Source organism: Nymphalis io, chromosome 6 (genome assembly GCF_905147045.1).
Source record: "Nymphalis io chromosome 6, ilAglIoxx1.1, whole genome shotgun sequence".
Taxonomy (NCBI): domain Eukaryota; kingdom Metazoa; phylum Arthropoda; class Insecta; order Lepidoptera; family Nymphalidae; genus Nymphalis; species Nymphalis io.
In genome coordinates, this window is record NC_065893.1 from 8,157,139 (window position 1) to 8,180,177 (window position 23,039).

Consider the following 23,039-nt stretch of genomic DNA (forward strand, 5'->3'; position numbering starts at 1 on the left):
ATTAACAACAAGTTCTATTTATTTTAAAATAATTGTATTTTTTAGCAATTCACAAATAGCTCTTAATAGAAGAACAATCATACAAGCCCACTCAAACGGTGTACAAGTATCTCTTTTCCCTGAACTCCAAGATGTTTATTTAAGTTTTGGTGAATTTGCAACAGTTAATGATGGACAATGGCATCATGTGGCCTTAGTATGGGACGGTAGTAAAGGGGGTGAATTAACTCTTATCACGGAGGGCTTAATTGCTAGTAAACTTGAAGGCTACGGCAGTGGGAAATCACTTCCACCATAGTAAGTATAATCTGTTCAATATAAAAGCAATATAACACGATCATATTTGTTTGTAAAACATTAAATTACATCTTGCATTTATATTTTATATTAAAAAATATTTTTACAGTATTTGGGTAACATTAGGAAAACCACAATCAGACGATCCGAAAGCTTACACAGAATCAGGGTTCCAGGGACATTTAACAAAAGTACAAATATGGAACCGTGCTCTTGACGTCACTAACGAAATTCAAAAACAAGTCCGTGACTGCAGAACTGAACCAGTCCTTTATAGCGGCTTAGTATTAACTTGGGCAGGATACGAAGATACTATCGGTGGTGTTGAAAGAATTGTACCATCTCACTGTGGAGAAAGAGTATGTCCGAATGGTTACACGGGTTCGAAATGCCAACAACTACAAGTCGATAAGGAACCTCCAAAAGTAGAAAGATGTCCTGGTGATCTTTGGGTCATCGCCAAAAATGGATCTTCTGTCGTCAGCTGGGACATGCCTGTATTTAGTGATATTGTTGGTGTAGCGCGAGTAGTTGAAAAATCTGGACATCAACCGGGGCAAAACCTTGCCTGGGGAGCGTACGATATTGCATACATAGCATATGATGCTGCCGGAAATGCCGCAACATGTACTTTCAAAGTAACAGTTTTGTGTAAGTACAGATAGGCTCCTAATATTTAAAAAATGTTGGTTAGATATTTAAAAGAGTGATAATAATTTTTTTACCTTATTACAGCTGAATTTTGTCCGGCAATGCCTGATCCTCTCGGCGGATATCAATCGTGTCGCGATTGGGGTGCAGGTGGTCAGTTTAAGGTGTGTGAAATCGCATGTCGAGATGGTCTGAGATTTTCTCAACCAGTTCCGCCCTTCTATACATGTGGTGCTGAAGGTTTTTGGAGGCCTACGAATGATCCATCTCTACCACTTGTATATCCAGCTTGCTCACGTAAGTTTTTCCCACAAATCATTTCAAATTAAAAAAAATAGCAATATTAGTTAGTATAAATATATATAATATATTATTATTATTACAGCGGCTTCCCCTGCACAGCGTGTCTTCAAAATTTCTATGTTATTCCCAAGTTCTGTGCTCTGTAATGACGCTGGACAAGCTGTGCTCCGACAAAAAGTTCGCAGTGCTATTAATCAGCTTAATAGAGATTGGAGTTTTTGTTCATACGCCGTTGACGGTAAGTAGTAATTATGTCTCTTTATTAACATAATTTAGAAAACATTTTTAAAATCAACGAAACTTTTAAATTAAATTGTTTGTTACGTATAAATTCATTTTAGGTACACGGGAGTGTAAGGAACTGGATATTAATGTGAAATGTGACCATCGCGCTAACGTTCGGCAAACAAGACAAGTATCTTCTCCCCCCGCAGCAACTTCTAAAGACACTTACGTACTTGATGCTATTATACCTGTAGATGAGTAAGTTTTGAACAAATATTAAAATAAACGTAATTTGTCATACTAAGAAGTAGCTGTAGTGGCGTCAAAAAATAAATTATATCATAACTTAGGTGTTGGCGTAGGTGTTAGAAGATAAAACTTCTATGTATTTTAGTGCACTTCTATTGTAACAGTTATAACAAGTCACTACATCACTTTAACAATCATATTTAAAGTTTCTTATTTTGGCGTAGGTGCTAGAAGATCGGTCTTCTATATATTTAAGTGCACTTTTATAGTTTTAACTAGTCACTACATCACTATGGATATTATATTTACAAGTTTATAACAGTACAAGCACAAAAATTAAAAAAAATATTAAGTTAATGAATTTAGCATGTTTTCCTTCATACACTATTGCATGACTTTTATTTGGCACCTAGGACAAGAAGCAATAGAGAAGGCCGTCAAGTCGGAGACACATACAGCATCGAACTATCTTTTCCGGCTGTTAAGTAAGTAAAAGTTTTATTGCACTTAGCACCAAAGTATATAGGTATTAAAGTAAAAGTGACTAGTTGTAAGAGATGAAGAGAGAGAAGCATAGGTTTTATTATTTTATTTTTTAATCTACTGCTTTGCTTAATTAGTAGTAATTTAGTAATTTTGGTGTAAAAAGTAGGTGTTACTTTACTAAAAAACAAAGACCTTTGTTCCATCCGAAAAATCAATTAACAAGGTTGCATATTTTTTACATTTGATTGCTGCTTTATTAATAATATAAAATAAAATGCCTTAAGAACAATAATGACATTTAAGTAGACGATTAAACTTATTATTGTTTTAAATATAATGTACTATAGTTACAGTTTACATTAATGGCGGTAGAGCTTTGTGCAAGCTCGCCTGGATAGGTACCACCCACTTATCAGATATTTAGAAGTAGTACTTGGTATTATTGTGTTCCGGTTTGAGGGGTGAGGGAGCCAGTGCAATTACAGGTACAAGGGACATAACATTAAGATGTTCCCAAGGTTGTTGGCGCATTGGTGATGTAAGCGATGGTTAACATTTCTTACAATGCCAATGTCTATGGCCGTTGGTGACCACTTACCATCAGGTCCATATGCTCGTCCGCCTATTCTATATACAAAAAATAGAGCTATCCTAGGGAGTTTTGACTATTAAAGTAAAAAAATGGCTCATAGATAATACACACCACTTACACAGCTTTTCATTTTGCGAGAAGTGTTTGCATTATAGTTTAATGAAGAGACGATATATCTAAGCATATTGAGGTGCATAAAATGCCGCTCGTACCTGATACGAGCGGCATTTTATGCACCTCAATATCATTAACCAAATCGCAAATAAAATTACGAATCTTAATCTAAAATACTTAGCAACAAAAAGCGCAATACAAAAAAAAACTTGCGTAAAAAGTAAACACAAACTATTATATTTTTGTACGTATGTAAATACGCAGAGAGCGATTGATTCTTTAACTATCACTGTATTATTAACATTTTGGCAAAACGTATTTTGCCATATTGACAGTTATTAATAAGTTCCTTCCGTCGAATACGTTTCGTTACAAAATTCGCAAATTCAAAAAAAAATTGAATATAAGACATATTTGAAAATCTGCACATAATATTTTTTTAGAAGAAAAAACTGTCTGACTTGCTTGTGCGCGTACCTGTACATATAAATGCTTGAAAAATCAGAAATTAAACAGGAGACAAATAAATTCCTTTTTTCAGTGTGGGCTTTACAGAATCACAATTTACTATTAAAGGTTCTTATTCTCATACCATTTTTGTTCATTAATTTATATTTGTTTATTGTACTCGAATGTGCCCTCCGCATTAATCTGGTTTTTATCGTCAAAATTTGCTGAATGATTATTACCAAAGAATGTTTATTATTCTTCACTTCACTTAAAAAAAAACAAATATTTTACTTAATTAAACATTACAGCGACCCAGTAATCAACAATGGTAACAATGAACGTTCTACTGTTAAACGATTGCTGGAGAAACTTATCCTCGAAGACGAACAATTTGATGTACGAAGCATACTTCCGAATACTGTCCCGGATCCGGCAAGCTTAAAACTCGAATCAGACTATGCCTGTCCTATGGGACAAGTAGTTATGGCACCTGATTGCGGTATGTTGTTAGAAGTAAAACTTAGATAAAGTATTATATTCATTTTACATAAATATTTACTTATATGACAATATTATTTCTTTGTAGTTTCTTGTGCTGTGGGTACTTACCTTGATGCCGCAAGTGACTCCTGCAAACCGTGCCCTGCTGGCTCTTATCAATCTGAAGCTGGTCAGTTGCAATGTACTCCCTGTCCTGCTATTGCCGGACAGTCTGGTGTCACCCAAGCTGCAGGAGCTAGAAGTGCAGCTGATTGTAAAGGTGACTTTATCGTAATTAAGAATAGAACATCATTTTTTTTTATATCTTATTTGGTTTAAAATCATGATGATGTAAACACATCAACCTTTTCAACATATTAATAAATTGCAATATCGTCATTTAAATGCAGAGAGATGTGCTGCTGGTAAATACTACGACGCGGAAGCAGAACTATGTAGGCCTTGCGGTCACGGCTCTTATCAACCTCGCGAAGGAGCTTTCTCTTGCATTGCCTGTCCAAGAGGTCAAACAACCCGAGCTACTGAAGCAGTATCAGCTGCAGAATGTAGAGATGATTGCCCATCAGGTAAATATATATATATTTTTAATAACGCAGCAAAATGTCATTTTCAGTCAGCAGAACGACGTATGTTATTTCAACTTATCATTTTTTTATAATTCAATCAACTTCCAAGAAAATCTGCGGTTTGTTGTAAATTTTACATTTTAGTCACATTATCAATTTACATTTTGGAACTTATCTTAAACCATGAGATTTGTTTTAAAATTTAAAAAAAAATCACATTATACATATCATTGCAGGCGAGCAACTGAGCAGCGACGGTGGATGCGAGCCTTGCCCACGCGGCACATGGCGTGCCAATGGGTCCGGCGCAGCGTGCTCGCCGTGTCCATCGGGCACTACCACACCTCAAGCTGGTGCGGCTTCACCTGACCAATGTTCGCTTCCTGTGTGCAGGGCAGGTAAGTTACCCACAAATACTATAAAAGCGATTCGAAATAATTTTATTTGTTTTGTATAAAACTTACTGTTGCTTCATGTCGCTAGTCAAGAAAATAATAATCACCTTCGTTTAAACATTTTATATATTAAATTACAGGTTCTTACCTCAATGTGACTCTAAATACGTGCATACAATGTAAGAAAGGAACATACCAATCAGAAATGCAACAAACGCTTTGCATTCCATGCCCAATCAACACCAGTACGAAAGGACCAGGCGCGGTAATTATATAACTACATTTTACAAATATAAGAACACGAAATAAGACTAGTCGTAAAAACAAGTATTTAATATACAATATCTTCTATTAGTCTCAGGATATACTGTATATATATATATTTGGTGGTAGAGCTTTGTACAAGTCCGTCTGGGTAGGTATTACCACTCATTAGATATTCTACCGCCAACGGCAATACTTAAGCATTGTTGTATTCCAGTTTGAAAGTTGAGTGAGCCACAAGTGCAAGAACATATTATCTTAGTTGCGAAAGTTGGCGGCGCATTGATGGTATAAGGAACATTTCATATTTCTCACTATTATTTATTGAATGGATACAATACAGGTTTCTCCTGCTAACAACTTGATGGATATTAATTCTTATATTTTCATGATAAGTAGTATGCCATAGTAATTTGAACAACAAAGATCAATCAGGCAGAAACGACAGCGTAAACGAGTTACGCTAAATATCATAAATTGGCATTTTAATTCGTCCGTCTTTCTACTATCAATAAAGAAATATAAATTGTAGCACATATAATATAGACTGTCAATAAGTCATATGAGACACTCATTTACAAATTGAGGTTGATTGGCGTGTTCCAAAATTGTGTACAGAGTGCGAATAAATGGACCAAATATAAATCAGACTGAATACTATATCGACTACATATGTATGTTTACAAACGTTGATAATTAACTCCTGTGTCTCATTATTTATTGACAATTAACAATAACTCATTTACTCAATATACTGGCTAAAATATACTTGACAAAATGCAATCGCTAGTAGAAGAAAATCAATTCAAATTAATCAATTAATATCAAGTTAAATTTTCACAAGGAACATCGGAAAAAGAATAGTCTTACTACGGTACCTTTAAAACCTCTTCAATTCATACATAATTTATAAAAGCCGTCGCGAATTTATTATTCATTACCAATATTATACAAATATGATAAATAATATTTATTAAAAATGAAACGGAAACAGTAATGCGAAACATAATATATTTAAACTGATATTTTACCTTTTTTTTCTAAATAGACTTCAGAGTCTGACTGCACGAATCCATGCGAGATATTGGGTCCTGAGATGCATTGCGACACCAACGCCTATTGCTTGCTGTTACCCGAAACCAGTGAATTTAAATGTCAATGTAAGCCTGGTTTTAATGGAACTGGAAAAGTGTGTGTTGGTACGTCTATATTTTACTTATATTTTATTTTTTAGTTTAAAACTATCTTATATATTTAACAATAAGAATACACTTGTAATCGTTAAACAAAAGCCAAACAAAAAGTATAGTTTCCAGACCAATTAGCTTAACGATATGTTATTCATATATTTATGATGATATGATTATTATATACATATTATACGAGATATGTAAAGATAAATAAATTGCATCTAATTTGGTAATATTCCTGTCAAAATTTTAAATATCAGAAATTGAATATTAATTAGAAAAAATAATAATCTAAGTATTATATTGTTTATAATTAAATATATATACACAAACTAACTTTATAATTACTTTCTGTCTTATGACATATCGATAACTGTTTTTATTTCATTTCCAGACGTTTGCCAGGACTTTTGCGATAACGGTGGTGAGTGTGTAAAGGACGCTCGTGGCGAACCCTCTTGTCGCTGCGCCGGTTCCTTCACAGGTCGCCATTGCAGAGACAAGAGCGAATTCGCGTACATTGCTAGCGGTGTAGCGGGCGGAGTGATCTTCATAATATTCCTTGTACTTCTCGTCTGGATGATATGTGCGAGGTTAGAACTTTTTTTTTGTTTATAATAACAAAATATAACTTTATTTTTTTAATAAATATAATTTAGCCTGTCAGAAATTTAGATACATGCCTTTTTATTACCGCTTAACAGATCGACTAAGAAGAGAGAACCAAAGAAGACGCTGACACCGGCTATTGATCAAAACGGATCTCAAGTGAACTTCTATTACGGAGCGCACACTCCGTATGCGGAATCTATTGCGCCATCACATCACTCCACGTACGCCCATTATTATGACGACGAAGAAGATGGCTGGGAAATGCCTAACTTTTATAACGAAACATACATGAAAGAGAGTTTACATAACGGGATGAACGGAAAAATGAATAGCTTAGCACGATCGAATGCCAGCATCTATGGAACGAAGGAAGATCTATATGACAGATTAAAAAGGCATGCGTATCCGGGTAAGAAAGGTTGGTATTTGGAGCACTTAGATTAGTGCGCACTTCATTTTCTTTAGCAGCATTACACGTGTCATCGCTTTATTATTTAGAATTTACTTGTAATACACCTTTATGAATCATTTATCACAACTTCGAATAATTAAAACTTTGTATTCTTTAAACAATTATTAATTGTACAGAAATTATCACGCTATATCAAAATATTGAGCCGCGCTGAATTATTTATTTATTTTAAATTATATTGCACGCTATCAACATTCGCCAATAATTCAAATGATTTCATTTATGTACATAAATTATTTCGCAGCGTTGATATTATGTTACTTGAAGACAAACAATTTGCATGACGACATAACAATGATGCAACATTAACACGTTTGTTTCGTTTCAGATAAGAGTGACAGCGACAGTGAGGGTCAATAAACATATCGAAGGACTGCGTTTTGTCGTATTCTGGTCAAACTTACATAATACTACATCGTATTAGTTTCAACTCTCGGTGCCTTTTTATACAATTACAACTTTTTATGAACTTTAATTATATCGGTTATATTGCCGAGAGATATTTTTATAGAATTTTGTACTCTTCTAGCTTTATTAATTAGTTTAATTTAAATTATGTAGATTAACACACTCACTGTTTAATATGCAGCCCCCACCAAACGTAATATTTGTATGACACAAATCACTTTAAACGCTGAAACGAAATTTTATAGCGACAATATTTGGCCATAAGATTATTTGACAGGAAACAGTGAATGTGTTGATGTTCCGAGATTACTATCAACAACAAATAAAATGCTCAAATATTTAAGGCAAAGGCCATAACGAAAAGCAGGTCTATCATTTGAATTTTACGTAATAACAAAATGGACAATCAGATGCAATTATAGCTCTTAAAACGAAGTGTAAATATACTTTATAATATTTTTGTATATTTATAGTAGACCTCAAATGCGTTAATTTTAATTCTACGTTTATTTTAGGTGTAAGCATTGAGCATTGCGCGAGCAATGATCGATTCATAAATGTTGTATTGATATTATAAGTTAAATGTTTACGTTTTGTATTATAAACCGGACTGTACTTACTGTATTTCATATCGATATATGTAAAAATGTGTGTGGTTGTATATTATGAAAGAATGTATAGAATGTTTTATATAAAGTGGGATAATGATTTTTATGTTATTTGAAATAAATCGTCCAATTAATGAAATTTATGTATTCAAAAATATTAATCGCAATTGAAAAATGTAATAATTTTTATAATACTCATTGATTTCGTGAGTGGTTTGTATCACATCACAATTATAACCACATTAGTGATTACTTTAACAGTAATATGTTTACAAAGAAAATAAATTAACATTACGTATTAATTAACATCTGTTTTATTTTAATACCAATTATACCAAAAACAACAAATAATGACCTTATATTCCTATAAATATCACATAACACGTCGAAAAGCCACTGAAATCCACAATAAACAAACTTATTTAGACTTTAGTCCGTATTTTTCGACGCACATGACGTGCCTTTAAAGCGCTTTCTAGACAAGATTCAATCGCTGGCAGTGTGTCATTAGCGCATATAAAATAATACGCAGAATACGCAGAGACTTCGCAGTAATACAATGGCGTCAATCGAGACAACACTGCTTACACTGGCTATATCATACAACATGACATCATTATAATCCAACGTTTAAGAATTTGCTATGAATACACCATTAGGTAATACGTCAAAAGGAGACATTTTATACAAATTGCTGTCATAAACAAAACAATAACAAGAGCGATGTTGGAAAAACAATTGATGCAGATCCGCATTGTCATGTCATGTGGACCTTATTAATATTGTTTTTGCATTTTTCGTTCTAACAAAATATTGATCAAGTTAAAAATCAATCATTTCGTGTTATTAGACAATCAATCAACGAATACATCATCAATTTGACATCCAACGCGAATTAAACTGTTTACAAACGAATGAGCAGCATGACAACTGCGAATAATATAGTCAAATCATTTTTATTAAGTATAGAAACATATTAAAACGATTAAAACGGTAAGATATATCAGAATTTTATTAGAAAACTATAGCTTATCAATAAATTACTATATTCGTTTGTTGACAAGCGAGATTACATATCTTAGAAGTTATGGAGTGTGACAAAAACATTACTAACATATGTATATCTATATATACATATATGTATATGCCTTACATAAGATTAGTATTTTTTTATAACCAATATCGTGACAGAAGCATGTTATTAAGTTGTATATACAACTAGGTAGGTCAATTTAATATTGAAATGAACATATGAATTTTATACATTAAAGCGTTATATATAAACAAATAAAAAATTAAAATAGCCACATTATTGACATAGTACAAATTCATGACCGTGTGAAACGGTGACAAGAATGCTTCATGTTTTTTTTTATAAAATAGGTAGGCGGTCGGGCAAATGGGCCTTCTGGTAGTAAGTGGTCACGACCGCCCATAGACATTGGTGCCGTAAGAAATATTATCCATTCCTTACATCGCCAATGCGCCAACATCCTTGGAAAAAGTTATTTCCTTTGTGCCTGTAGTTAGACTGTCTCACTCACAAACGGAACTACCACTTTCTCTCAGACTATTTTGCCATAGTTTTTTTTTTTTTTTTTTTATAGAATAGGAAGGCGGACGAGCATATGGGCCACCTGATGGTAAGTGGTCACCAACGCTCTTAGACATTAGCATTGTAAGAAATGTCAACCATCACTTACATATCCAATGCGCCACCAACCTTGGGAACCAAGATTTTATGTCCCTTGTGCCTGTAATTACACTGGCTCACTCACCCTTCAAACCGGAACACAACAATATCAAGTATTGCTGTTTTGCGGTAGAATATCTGATGAGTGGGTGGTACCTACCCAGACGAGCTTGCACAAAGCCCTACCACCAGTAAACCAGTTTCGGGGGTCCTGGTCTCCTCGGTAAGTCGTATATACGTGTCAAAGCGTATATACGACATGAGATGATTTCACTTTGACCAAGTCATAGTAAACTATTATATCTCTTAAAAATGTACGCACGAAATATAAAATTTAAACTTTATTAAAGCAATATACAATACAACGTTGTCCTGACTTAAACTATAATATAGCATTCCGATCAATAGGTTTTGCATGAATCGGCAAAGCTAACAAACAAATACTTACAATTTTATCGATATCGAAACTATTTGAAGCACCTAATCTATGTAATCAATGAGATTACACTGTTCTTAAATAGATTATAGTATTACATACAGAAACACCTGTTTGAATCACTAAGCAAGTTATCTTAAATTATAGGACATATATACAAGGAGATAAAAATCAATAAAACAAAAGTGTAGCATATACTTTTATTTTATTATTCAAATACTCGTCTATTCTATGACAGATAGATACTTCTGAAACATTATATATCCGTTAATAGAAACAAATATTAACAAGGTTATAAACTTTGCCCGAGTTAGTGCCGCGTGGCGAGCGTTTTTTCTTAGATGATTACAAAAGGACAGTCGACTTTGAGTTGAATAGACTTTAGTATTTTTTTAATTATATCTGTTATAAAAAAAACTACGAAAAATCTACTTTTCTTGTTCTGGAAACTCATTATTTTTGTATGTTATTCTCGGTAGTATTAGAAACATCATAGGGCACCTACATATTCCTAGAGATCTTAAAAATGTATCATTTATCCATTGATCCGAAGTGGAGCGAGCTGATGGGAGTAACTGGAAATCCTTGTTCATATGGTTAGAGGAAGTAGTTTGCCTTGCTGTGGTTACTTCACTTAGATATATACATTTGACTCAATTTCAACTTTAAACAAGACTAAATTTTAGGGGTAGACCGCATTGTAAAAAAACCGAGTGTTTATTGTGTAATGTAATGCTGTATGCACATGAACTCGCAATTTAAAATTGTCGAGGTAAAGTAACGTGTGGTTTGATACAATTTTGAAATTATACAAGATAAAAACTTGATAGTAAAATATTTTATTTCTTAAGTCAATTATATTTTCCAATATGATCAAAGGAAAATAATATCTGATGTTAATATATATATACAAAGCAAGCACAAATCATAATTGGAAGAATTGTAGTTTTTAGTTTCATTTTATTATAAAATATTACGTTTAGTAAATTTTTGAAAAATATAATTAAAACAGCTCATCTTATAAATATATTAGAGTAATAACAAATAATTCTTAGATCAAGACAACTAAAGACTGAAAAATGTTTTGAAAACAAATGCTCTAAGTATACACATATATAACAAGACAAACTTATGTACTAATATTTTAATGTTGTTTTGTAAAAACAAGAAATGACATTCGAATTTACTTAGCATGCTTCTTGTAGAACTCTTTCATGTATTTAGCTAAGGTTTCTACTTCCTCTACTGTGACCGCATTGTAAGTTGAAGCACGTATTCCGCCGACGTCCCTAATAATTAAAAAAACACGGTGAAAAACGTCAACTATTTTTACTGTGATGCTTGCACAACTTGTACAATATTCAAATCTAGATAAACAAAACAGCTTAAGAACTAAATAAATAAGGGGTAAATTCTCACCTGTGTCCTTTAAGTTGGATGAGGTTTAAAGCTTCTGCACCTTTTAAGAACTCTTTCTCTAAGGCCTCATCAGCTTTACCTATCCTGAACGGAATGTTCATTTTACTTCTGACATTCTTAGCGACAGGTGCATAGTAAAAGCCATTTGATTGTTCTATTATATCGTAAATTAGTGAAGATTTCTTTTTGGCCAATTCAGCCATCGTGTCCAAACCTCCCAACCTTTCAATCCATTGTAGAACTCTTCCCATAACTTGGATCCTGAAATATTTAAAATATTACTAAAAGCGTGTGTATAATATTAGAAATACCCTCTAGACTTTCGATTACGATACTATTTCAAAGGCTTGCCAATTGCACAGGAAGTTTTATAGTGTTTGTAGTCGTAGATAGTCTCTATTCCCTTATGAATATTATCAAAGTCCGATGAAACGGTAATCCAAGTCGAGAGATGAGTAGACAAGCTTTATGACATAGCTTTACGAATATCTCATAATTTTAGAAATATATGAATATTTTAAGCGAAATTAGCATTTTATTTCAAATATTTAACTTTCCGAACTTTGCCACCACTAATTTCGTACGTAGAATAAAAATGGATCACAATTCAACACAAAAATGATACTAATTTAACTTTTACTATTAAATAGTTATTATATTTAAATTTTGATTTTTATACATAAAATTTGTGTTTAGTCATGTATACACCTTATTTTGATGCAACGTTATGTGTGTGAGAGTATAGTACATACGCAAACATAGGTGGTGTGTTGAGTATAGAATCTGCCTTCGAATTTACAGTCCAATCGAGAATTGAAGGACAAATCGGTAGTGCTTGATTGAGCAAATCTTCTCTAACGATCACAAGAGCTACTCCCGCTGTACCAATATTCTTTTGTGCACCACCGTAGATAACTCCAAACTATAGAATAAAATGTTTGAAATTATTTTTAATTCGCTACGCTTTCTTTGTTTCTTATGAAAGGATTATCAAGTATTAGCTTTTTTTAAGCCGTGGATATATGTGAAGCGCGCTTATCAATGTTTCATTAAAACCATTTTTCTCGGTAAAATTTATCTGTTAAATATATATGTTAATTAATATAATTTAAAGCAATTAATTTAATTTAATTTTTCCTCTTTGATTTTTTTATCAACCAGTATATAATTTTGATCAGTCTATAACACGGGTTCAAGCCCGGGCAAGCACCACTGAATTTTCATGTGCTTAATTTGTGCTATAATTATATCACAAATTAAGATAATTATATATTAATTAATAAAGATAATTATATATTAAGATAATTCATAATATAAAGGAAACCTGCATGTGTCTAATTTCGCTGAAATTCTGCCACATGTGTATTCCACCAACCCGCATTAGAGCAGCGTGTTGGAATAAGCTCCAAACCTTCTCCTCAAAAAGGAAGTGGAGGCCTTAGTACAGCAGTGAGACATTCACAGGATGTTACCAAAACCAAATATTTCTTAAAGTTTTTTCACGTTATCGAAGCGCGCAATTATGATGGAACCCCTCTCGAATAACAAAGCAGTGTGCAGCAGGTACCTGCGGCACTTTTCTCCACAAGTACAGAGTACAAAGGTACGAAACGGCGTAAGTAATATTTATCGGTAACGACCAATCGAGCAAGGTCAACGACGGTATCCACCTCTTAATGAGCTTATCGTAATATTTATTATAATTTAAATCACAAAAATAAAATACAATAAGATTTTATTTTTGTTGCAAATTATACTGACCTTTGAAACATCGACTTTTTTAGACATAAAATTTGAAGACATATCAGCAACCAGAGGTACTCCTTTCGTATCAGGTACAAAATCAAATTCAATACCTAAAAAAAATAATTCATGGAGTATACTACAAATATACTAAAAGAATAATGTATATATTATAGATATAGATGTCAGTTTGTTTTTCTGTTCTGTTTTGTTTAAATCAAACAATCGTTGCGTTTAGAACAGTTCAAGAAGACAGGTATGTATGCGATGACTTATTTTCTGACAAATACCATGTAGATAAATAAGTAGCGAGAACGCCAAGCAAGTATTACGAGTATGTAAACTTAATCAGATTTTCAGTTTATTTTTCACTATTTACATAATGCACTCGCGTAATTATTCATATTGAAACCACAAGCAGTATAAACACAAATAATGGATTTAAATAAATTTATCGTATAAGCTTTGCATTAATTGCATTTATATATATATATATATATATATATATATTATATATGTATATATATATAATATAAAAATATTATAAAATATTTATATTTATTATATACTCTTGCGAGAAATTATCGTGAAATATCTACAAACGAAGCGTTATCTGATAAATACAATCGAGCAGAGGACATATTTTTATTTCAATAATTTACATATGTTAACCTACATAATAAGCACGTAAACATACGATTTCTACTAGAAAATCAAGGACAGGAAGTTTAAAAAGACTATAGTTTGAAATATTATCTGTCTATACCCTTTCCAATCGAAGAAAGAGTAAAGAAAAACAAACCATAGATTTACATATTTAAAGCGATTTGATAATAGTTCTCATGTACTACAAACAGTTCTTGATTAATTTATCTTTATTTATAATACAACACTATTCCACTTAATTAATTTTTTTTGCAAATTCATAGACATCTCACGATCTCGACTGATGATGATCTCGACGAATGATATCGCATCAATTCGATGTAAAAGTTGTTTTTGACTTTATTCATCTTGGTTAGAATACGCTATATGAATACGTATAGTTTGTGTTGAAAATATGAACGTAGTCTGAACTTAATAATGCTAAACCTCTTTAGATTCACTCTCTCGAATAAATAGAAAATATCTTACGTTTGTAACCACGCTCCTTATTTTTATTTAATCTTTTTGCTTAGCCTACTTCTGAAAATCTATAAACGAATACTAGCTTTCATTAGTTTGGATGTTGGGAGTGTCTAGAAGGGCGGTTAATTATGTAAAATTTATAGCAGTTCCTATTTTAAGCATATGATAGCATTTACTTGAGCTAAATAAAAAAATATTAGAACACCGCAGCCTCAATGTTAACTTATGATTTGCCATAAAACAATATTTTCTTAATTCTACATTTATTGTTTTTTGTATCGTATTCTACTTTATCTCTTGCGGTGTAATTTCAAGTATACTGTTTTCCTTTGCCTACAACAAAATTGTGATTCTGGCGTCTATCTGACGAGCATCGTTGCGTATTCAACCGCGAATCCTTCTTCATAGAAGGCGGGAGTACTTATGCCTAACGAGACGAGCCTTTTATATGAATTCTTTTCATTATTTTCTTAACTACCACGTCGTATACTTACCGTGAATGGTCTCATTTGTGCAAATGTGTACATATGAAGCATTAGGGTCGAGGTTCCAAGTGGACTGGTCAGGTATGTCGACATATCTATCAGTAGCCGGCAATACCAAGTTCACTTTGCCGTATTTCTTCGCTTCCTTTGCAGCTTTTGCGGACCATGTACCTTGAAATAATGATTTAGTGTTACATAGAATATACTTAAATAGTACTTATTAGTAATATCAATGATAATTATAAAAGTCTAGATTATTGTAATAAACATTATTTTTTTTATAATTATTAATAAAATTATTATTAAATAACCAAATAAATATCCATCCTAATTCTGATACCTACATATATATATATATATATAAATAGACAAAGACAAAACCGTTTAGTCTTCTCTGTCAACCGATTTTCTTTTTTTTCTTTAGCTATTGGCAAATTTAGTGTTATCAATTAAATAAAATGGATATAAAAAAAAGAAAAAAATCGAAACATGCAAATTAATATGTTTTCCTGAAATATTATTTTCGAAGTGTTTTATAGTACTCGCACAGTAGGTAGTTCAACTACTGAGCGAGTACTATAAAACACCCTAGTAAATATAAAACTAAGATGAATCCGTATTGTCCCTAATATAATCATAATAACTTTAGGTCAAAACACGAGGTTGTGAAATAAATCACAAGCTTTTCCTTCCTTAACTAGCTCCTAATGTTATTAGCAATGCAAATTATTTATGTACCTACTTCATCTCGAGCGCTATTTCGTTTGTGTTGATCCCATACAATTTATAAAGACAAATACAGTTATAAAGACTTTTCTCATTTTATATTATCCTATTTGTATGTCAATAAAGCCAACAAACTCTTTTTATATGAAAATGAAGTTACTACCGACTTCAAATTAATTTTATATATAACATGTGGTTAATTAAGACGAGAAGGCCTAGTGGTGGAATATTAACATGTGAATTTTAATTGAAGACTGTGGGTTACAACCTAGGCATGCACCACTGAATTTTTATGTGCTTAATTTGTTTTCATCTTGTGCCTGCATGCGTCAAATAAAAATATACAACTTTTGTATGCAAAAACCCGCATTGGAACAGCGTGGAGAAAGAGCTCCAAATCCTTCTTCCTAAGAGGCGAGGCCTTCACCTATCACTGGCACAATTATAAGTTTTTACCTCACTAAGAATAACAAATGTGCAGAGCAATGAAGCATGCAAAAAGAGAAGCAGAAAACCGAGCGAGGTGGTAACAAACAACTACCGATATAACGCAACGTAATGAACAAATTGACCAGAAAGAAATATTACATTTATAATTTACCTGTAACAACATAGTCGGCTGTTCCAGTTCTAGATATCAGGTTCAGTGGCACTGCGGCAAATTGACCCTGACCGCCTCCAGACAAGAACAGAACCTTGTAATTGTCTGGGACATTTCTGAAAAATAATTATTAACGTTAATTATCTTTCCTATAATTTCTACAAATTGATAGTAACAGCCTGTAAATGTCCCACTGCTGGGCTAAGGCCTCCTCTCCCTATTTGAGAAGAAGGTTTGGAGCTTATTCCACCACGCTGCTCCAATGCGGGTTGGTGGAATACACATGTGGCAGAAACAAATTGATAGATATCAAAAATTGTGGTTCGTAGTAGGTACTACGAATTTTAAGCATATCGTTTAAAGAATACCTTGCTACAGATATATAATTAATTCATTGAAGTTGAGAAATTCGCGTATATTAACAACATGTAATGCTAGTTTCAGAATATAAATATACATACTGGAGAGCCTATCAAATTATTTCCACAATTGTTTTTGTAAATCTTGGTGTTTAACGAAGCTTAGCCGTAAATCGCAACATACAAAGTGACGGAATTAATGAGAATATTACGTGTCTGTATAAAAAATAAAGCACAGAATTTTTGCATTTTAATAAATGTAACTATACGAATAAATAAAATTGAAGTGTGTCGCTGTGATTTCAGAAATAATTGCCTCTTTGTAAATTAATATGGCTATTTACGATTTACCAAAAACGACACTATATTTTTTTTATTTAAGACTTCCACTGACACTTATTACTTTAATAATTTATATATTGTATACATATGTATAATTCAAATGGGAATTATGTACGTTTAAATGGATGAGTTTTGAAGGATTTTCATCACAACTGAATTACAAGCTGATGAAGCCGAGGTTTTTGCTCGTTGTAAACAAATGTATAAGTAAGAAATTAAAATATATCGAAACATTATACATTATAAGCTCTATAAAACATAACTTTTAACTTGATTATCCAAATAAGTTAAAAAATGACAAATATAAATGCAGTAAAATATTAAACAAAAGATTTGTCGCTTTCGAAAATGCTTAAATAAGGAGAATAATCATATTGTATCTCTATTGAATAAACCACGGAGAAGTGGTATATAAAATTTTATTTATACGTAACGTAAAACTAAACTTAATTTGAATCTCACTCATATTAAAAATGTGATATATTGGTTGATTGTTTGTAATTTAATGGGGAATTTTCTGACAGATACACCCAATAACTTTTTATTGGCCCGACCTGGGAAATGAACCCAGGACCTCCGTGTCTGTGGCCTTACATCTAGCCCCTAGACAATCGAGGCAGATGATATGACGTTATTAAACAAAATTGAATATCTTAGCTAGAAAGTTACTTGGAGGCGTAATAATAAAATATCAGATACACAAAAACATACTAGACTTCAAAGAATACAAATGTTCAAAGATAATTTATATATAAATCAAACGATTCAATGTTTTTCAGGCGACACAATTTGTAATCAACCAAAGACCATTGTATCATATAAACGAGTAGCTCCGAACTCCCAACGCATTCATTATTCGACAATATTTACATTGAGTAATTAACTTGTACGTCTATTAATTTTATTGTAATTTTGTATGCCAGATACAGTCGTATAAAATATTAAATAGTTCATATTTAATTACATCCAAAATTTAAACAAATATGATATGAATATTTAAGGACGTATTCAGGACACCATCATTGAAAATGTGCAAATGATATGTCATCAAAAACGTTACTATTGAGGATTGAAACTTATATCATACAGTAAACTCAGATTTGATCTCAATACCAAAGAAACGATGATGAAATTACAGCGCTATGAGGTAATTCATTGATCAAACGCTCAAAAATATGTCACTTATAAGTTAGATGTGTATTTTGAAACCTTAACAATGTATGATTGCCATTCCTATTTATTAGTAAGCGTGGATATTTTATTGAATATAAGGTCTGAGAATGAGTACTATTCAGAGATCAGTGCTCGACGCAGTGGCTGCTTTACATTTTAAATTAGATAAAAACATTGAGTACAATGCAAATTAAATAATAAATTTATTCGTATCAAAGAAGAAATCAATTATCTTATATTTCGTGACTATTAAATTTATATTATCATTATTTCTTAAAATCGCAAGACAATCTTACAAATTATCGTTCTTAAATTACTGTCACGAGATCTCTTATCGTTAGCTCTTTAAAAAAAACAATTAACTTACATTTATTTGAATAAGGTTTTCTTTTACATAAAATAGGAAGACGGGCATTTAGGCCACCATCGTCCGTAGAAATATAAACCATTTCTTTCTTCACATGGGCCGGTACGGTTCTGACTCAAAAGTAACCTAACCTATAATATGACTTTGCCCTAGTTTATCCTATTTGCCTAATTTTTTGTATGATTGTAATTGTCTTTGTAGAAAAATCTTTTTAATACTCTCCACTGGGACTCAATCTCCACTGGCACATTGTGTATGATTTCCCATCATATGAGGGGGAGTGGTACAAGGGGGTTGTACACCTCCCCCCGTACCCCTCCACCCCACATTTCACCCAAAGTCGAGATGCTAACGCCAACCCCAGAACACAACAATACCAAGAGTCGCTGTTTGAAGGTAGAATATGTGATGAATGGGTGGGTGGTACCTAACCAGACGAGCTTACACAAAGCCCTACCACCAAGAAAAAGAATACGATTATTATATAATTTATGTTATTTCCTAAAGGAACACTCAAATAACCTGACCGATTTTTGGTATTGCTTGTTGCTAGATCAAATAAAAGTTACCTATACATAAATTTAAATATTAATATCGTTTCCGTTGTAAATGAATCCCTTTAATATTCAAGCACCTAAAACTATACCAATGATTACTTTTAATCTACACATTCCTTTTTCAATTCTTCAGATTACGAAAGATTAGTTTGATTTTCGTAAATATTTTTTTTACGTTTTCTAAATTAAATATGTTATAAATAATGTGCTATACGTATCAACAAGAAAAACCTGTTATTCATTACATGTCTCCTTGTTATAAAATTATACCTAACAACAAACATTTACACTGCCTTAAATCATTTAATTATATTAAAAACTATTATGTACTTACAATAATCTTCTAACAACGTCTTGTACTTCTTTATTTAATTTAAAATACGTCGGTGAGCGGTGGCTAGTCTCCAATAAACTTATTCCCGTACCATCGAAGTTAGTTAATTCATTCTTTAGTATGTTGTACACCTAAAAGTCATTGACGTTATAATTCCTCCGATCTAAAGCAATATTTACAATTTAAAAACTTTGTTATGACAATCATCAACTTACATCTTCTGGCAGTTTAGCTGGGCCTGCGCCGAAGTTATGAATCTTGGACATGTTATTAAAATAAAGTTTATAAAACGAACGACACGAGTTCACCGGATAAGTTATCACTAACAACTGGTCTTCGTCCGAATAAGTGGTTTGACGCGATGAATGTATCTGCTATATAAAGAACGTTTCATACAATAAATGATAATATTGTGATAACTAAACTATTTGTTACGCTATAAAAATATGCTATTACGTCAGGCTGGAACCCTTTTTAAAATTATTTATTTTTTTATTTAACAATTATTAAAAGTTTTAAATATTATAAAAAATTGTGTCGGACCTATGTTTTTAACGAACTTTCGTTCAACATTAATTCTATTTCAATAATAAAATGTTATCTTACACATAAAGAAATCAAAAATATCGTGCGTCGTTCTGCATATTATTCTTTATACCCAAATTTGGTGATAATCAGTATTATTATAATTGAAGGTCTGCAAATTGGAAAATATTGTAACTAACGAGAGTTGCCAGGGAAAAGGCTAAATTAAATCTTAGCGTCTCAAGCCCAAGCCAACGAAGTTTTTTATCGTAAACTATTAGATTTAAATTTTTAATAAGCACATCTTGTTTTACGGATGTTTTATAATATGTTTAAACAGTTCTAGTATATATATTTATCTTCATCACTATTTATGGTGTACATATATATGCTCCCAGTGTAAGGACAAACAAGTTTGTTTTCGATAACAGGTTGTCGCACTTACATAAATATTGGTAAGTACGTATTACCACGTTTACATTCAGCCCACTGCTGCTACCATTACATCGCTAAATCACAAATGAATTTAATTATTATATCTCAACACCGATAAGAGACGTTCAAAATCATTTTTATAGCATCTCAGATACAATTTCAAATTATTAAGACAAAACCTAAAAGTTAAAGATTTAAAGGTAATATTAAGTAGGAAGCCAATACGTGTTTAATATAATATATCTTTATTCTATAACACATTCTTACTCTAACAATGTTGTACATGTCACATACACAAAGGCTAACTCAGCATGCGTAAAATGATGTCATTCTTTGGGCTTACAAGAAATAATAAACAAAAGCAAAACTATAAAAATAAAAAAAAGCGAAATATCTTATAGTTTACCCAAAATTCTGTAGACGCATACTTTTATGACTACACTTCGCGTTTACATTGCAAAACTTACGTAAATTAAATTAAAAGACTTACTTTTATATATGAATTAATTAAGATGAGTAATTAAGCCAAAAACTCGTTAACCCTCTAAAGACAGATTGGGTGAAGACAACTCCGCAAGGACCTAATCGAAATACTAAAAAATAAAAACGACACTATCATCGAACTTACCGAAGTAAATATTTCTATAGTCTAGGTACTTAGATACATTTAAATTTATGTCAAACGAATTTGCGACGCAATGTTATATATATATAAATAAAAATTCCTATTGGGTAATTTCGCTTTACGTAAAAACCTTATTCAAAACAATAACATTTCTTAGTAAACCTCTATAAGTTCTCGATCCGATAAACCGTTCCAATTCTGTACTTACTTTTTCAAATCCAATATGGGGTCTTCGTTTAAACACTAATCCCACTTTGAAATGCTTTTTTATTACGATTATTTTTTAACTATATAAATTTGCTCCTATAACCCTTTTTTCAAGTGTAAATAGACAAAGTATGAAATTATATTTCAAGATACCATTATCATACATTTATCTGTACGTTAACATGCTTAATGTTATCAATATAGTCAGAATTATTCCTAAAGTGAATCCATCACCTTCGAATAATATGAATGTGAAAACACATTACGTGCAAACACATGAATAAAGGTTAAAATAGAAAATAATATCTACAGATCCCATACAGATTATACATATAATATATGTGTGATTGTGAATAATGTGGTAATACGTACTACGTCGTCATAACTATGAAAATGTTTATAAATATATATAATACCTATAACTATTGTCATTGATTTTAAACGAAGTTTAATGCACATCCAATAGATAAATAATAATAATGAAATGCATGACTATTTTACTTAGATAAGACTTACTCATGTAAACTGTTATGTAAGTTTTGTCAGCGACAGCTACTCCCTACACTTCTTACCAACATACCAATTATCATATAAAATCGAGAAAAATAAACCCGACCTCAAATGTTTTTAGTTAGATTAAAGAAATGTTTATAAGAAACATATATTATATTTAACATATATATGCGTCGTTTTGGTTTAACTAAAACTGACCGCCCAATTAAATAGTAAATAAATGATATAGTTTGTATTATTAAAAGGACCTACCTAAACCTGTTGTTTAAAGAAACAAATGATAAATCGCTACTTCTCGGCTCTTAATTATTATTACAGAAGAGATTTTTTTATTTGAATTTCTTTAAAAAAGAATAATTAAAATCGGTGCACTATCGGCGAAGATTTTGTTATTTGTTTTGGTAGTGTATAATACATACAGCTACAACAAATATCAAAAACCCTAGGTTTCCACCTTTTTGCTTACCGTATTTTTTTAACCTATTTATTTTGTACTATATATAGTATTCACATCGGCGAAGACATCGCTAAAATATACAAAAAAGAACAAAGTATAGATAGAAGACTAAACATAACACGCCCCTTACACATAAATGAATACAAACTATTATGGATTTGTCTGGAGCTTTATCATTCAAATTTGACATAACGACACATTGAAGACTTAAAACAAAAAACAGCAGAAAATATGTTAAAACATTTACAAACGAGACTTGAAAGTAAAATGGATGAATGGAAAGTGCGTTTGAAAGCATATACAGCATCCAGAACTAAAACTGATTTAAAATAAAACTCGAATCGAATCGGTCTTTATAAAAATAGAGAGCGAAATCGTACAATGTTAATGTCCCAACTAATTACTCTTAAAAATCCAAATAACACAATTAAACACATTCAACAAAATAACAAGTCGCGCCAATAATGAATTACTCGCTTTACCTTTCTGCCCGTCAAAAAAAGGCAGGTTTGAAATTAGTGATGCTAATGA

The 23,039-nt window shown here is 31.8% G+C and overlaps 2 protein-coding genes across 4 annotated transcripts in view; one reads left to right on the forward strand and one right to left on the reverse strand.

Moving 5' to 3' along the window:
- The window catches only part of LOC126768854 (sushi, von Willebrand factor type A, EGF and pentraxin domain-containing protein 1), a 63,110-nt gene extending 54,425 nt beyond the window's left edge, over positions 1-8,685 (forward strand). The window contains exons 22-36 of one of the 3 annotated variants that reach the window (XM_050487205.1): positions 46-297; positions 407-948; positions 1,033-1,245; positions 1,334-1,489; positions 1,593-1,734; positions 2,139-2,210; positions 3,676-3,866; positions 3,954-4,127; positions 4,258-4,434; positions 4,671-4,832; positions 4,970-5,094; positions 6,142-6,292; positions 6,678-6,876; positions 6,988-7,304; positions 7,696-8,685. In XM_050487205.1, coding sequence (XP_050343162.1) covers positions 46-297; positions 407-948; positions 1,033-1,245; positions 1,334-1,489; positions 1,593-1,734; positions 2,139-2,210; positions 3,676-3,866; positions 3,954-4,127; positions 4,258-4,434; positions 4,671-4,832; positions 4,970-5,094; positions 6,142-6,292; positions 6,678-6,876; positions 6,988-7,304; positions 7,696-7,727 — 2,905 coding nt within the window. In that variant the 3' untranslated portion in view covers positions 7,728-8,685. Of the gene's footprint in view, positions 1-45; positions 298-406; positions 949-1,032; positions 1,246-1,333; positions 1,490-1,592; positions 1,735-2,138; positions 2,211-3,675; positions 3,867-3,953; positions 4,128-4,257; positions 4,435-4,670; positions 4,833-4,969; positions 5,095-6,141; positions 6,293-6,677; positions 6,877-6,987; positions 7,314-7,695 lie in introns of all 3 variants that reach the window. The other 2 variants (XM_050487204.1, XM_050487207.1) reach the window with 2 other exon arrangements.
- Positions 8,686-10,700: 2,015 nt separating this feature from the next.
- LOC126768985 (probable phosphoserine aminotransferase) lies at positions 10,701-20,125 on the reverse strand. Its single transcript, XM_050487505.1, has 8 exons — positions 19,962-20,125; positions 19,747-19,877; positions 16,615-16,730; positions 15,297-15,458; positions 13,693-13,787; positions 12,684-12,853; positions 11,932-12,192; positions 10,701-11,801 (listed from the first exon to the last, which is right to left on the reverse strand). The coding sequence occupies exons 1-8, from the start codon at positions 20,010-20,012 to the stop codon at positions 11,696-11,698; spliced, it is 1,092 nt and encodes a 363-aa protein (XP_050343462.1). The 5' UTR covers positions 20,013-20,125; the 3' UTR covers positions 10,701-11,695.
- Between the last annotated feature and the right edge of the window lie 2,914 nt (positions 20,126-23,039).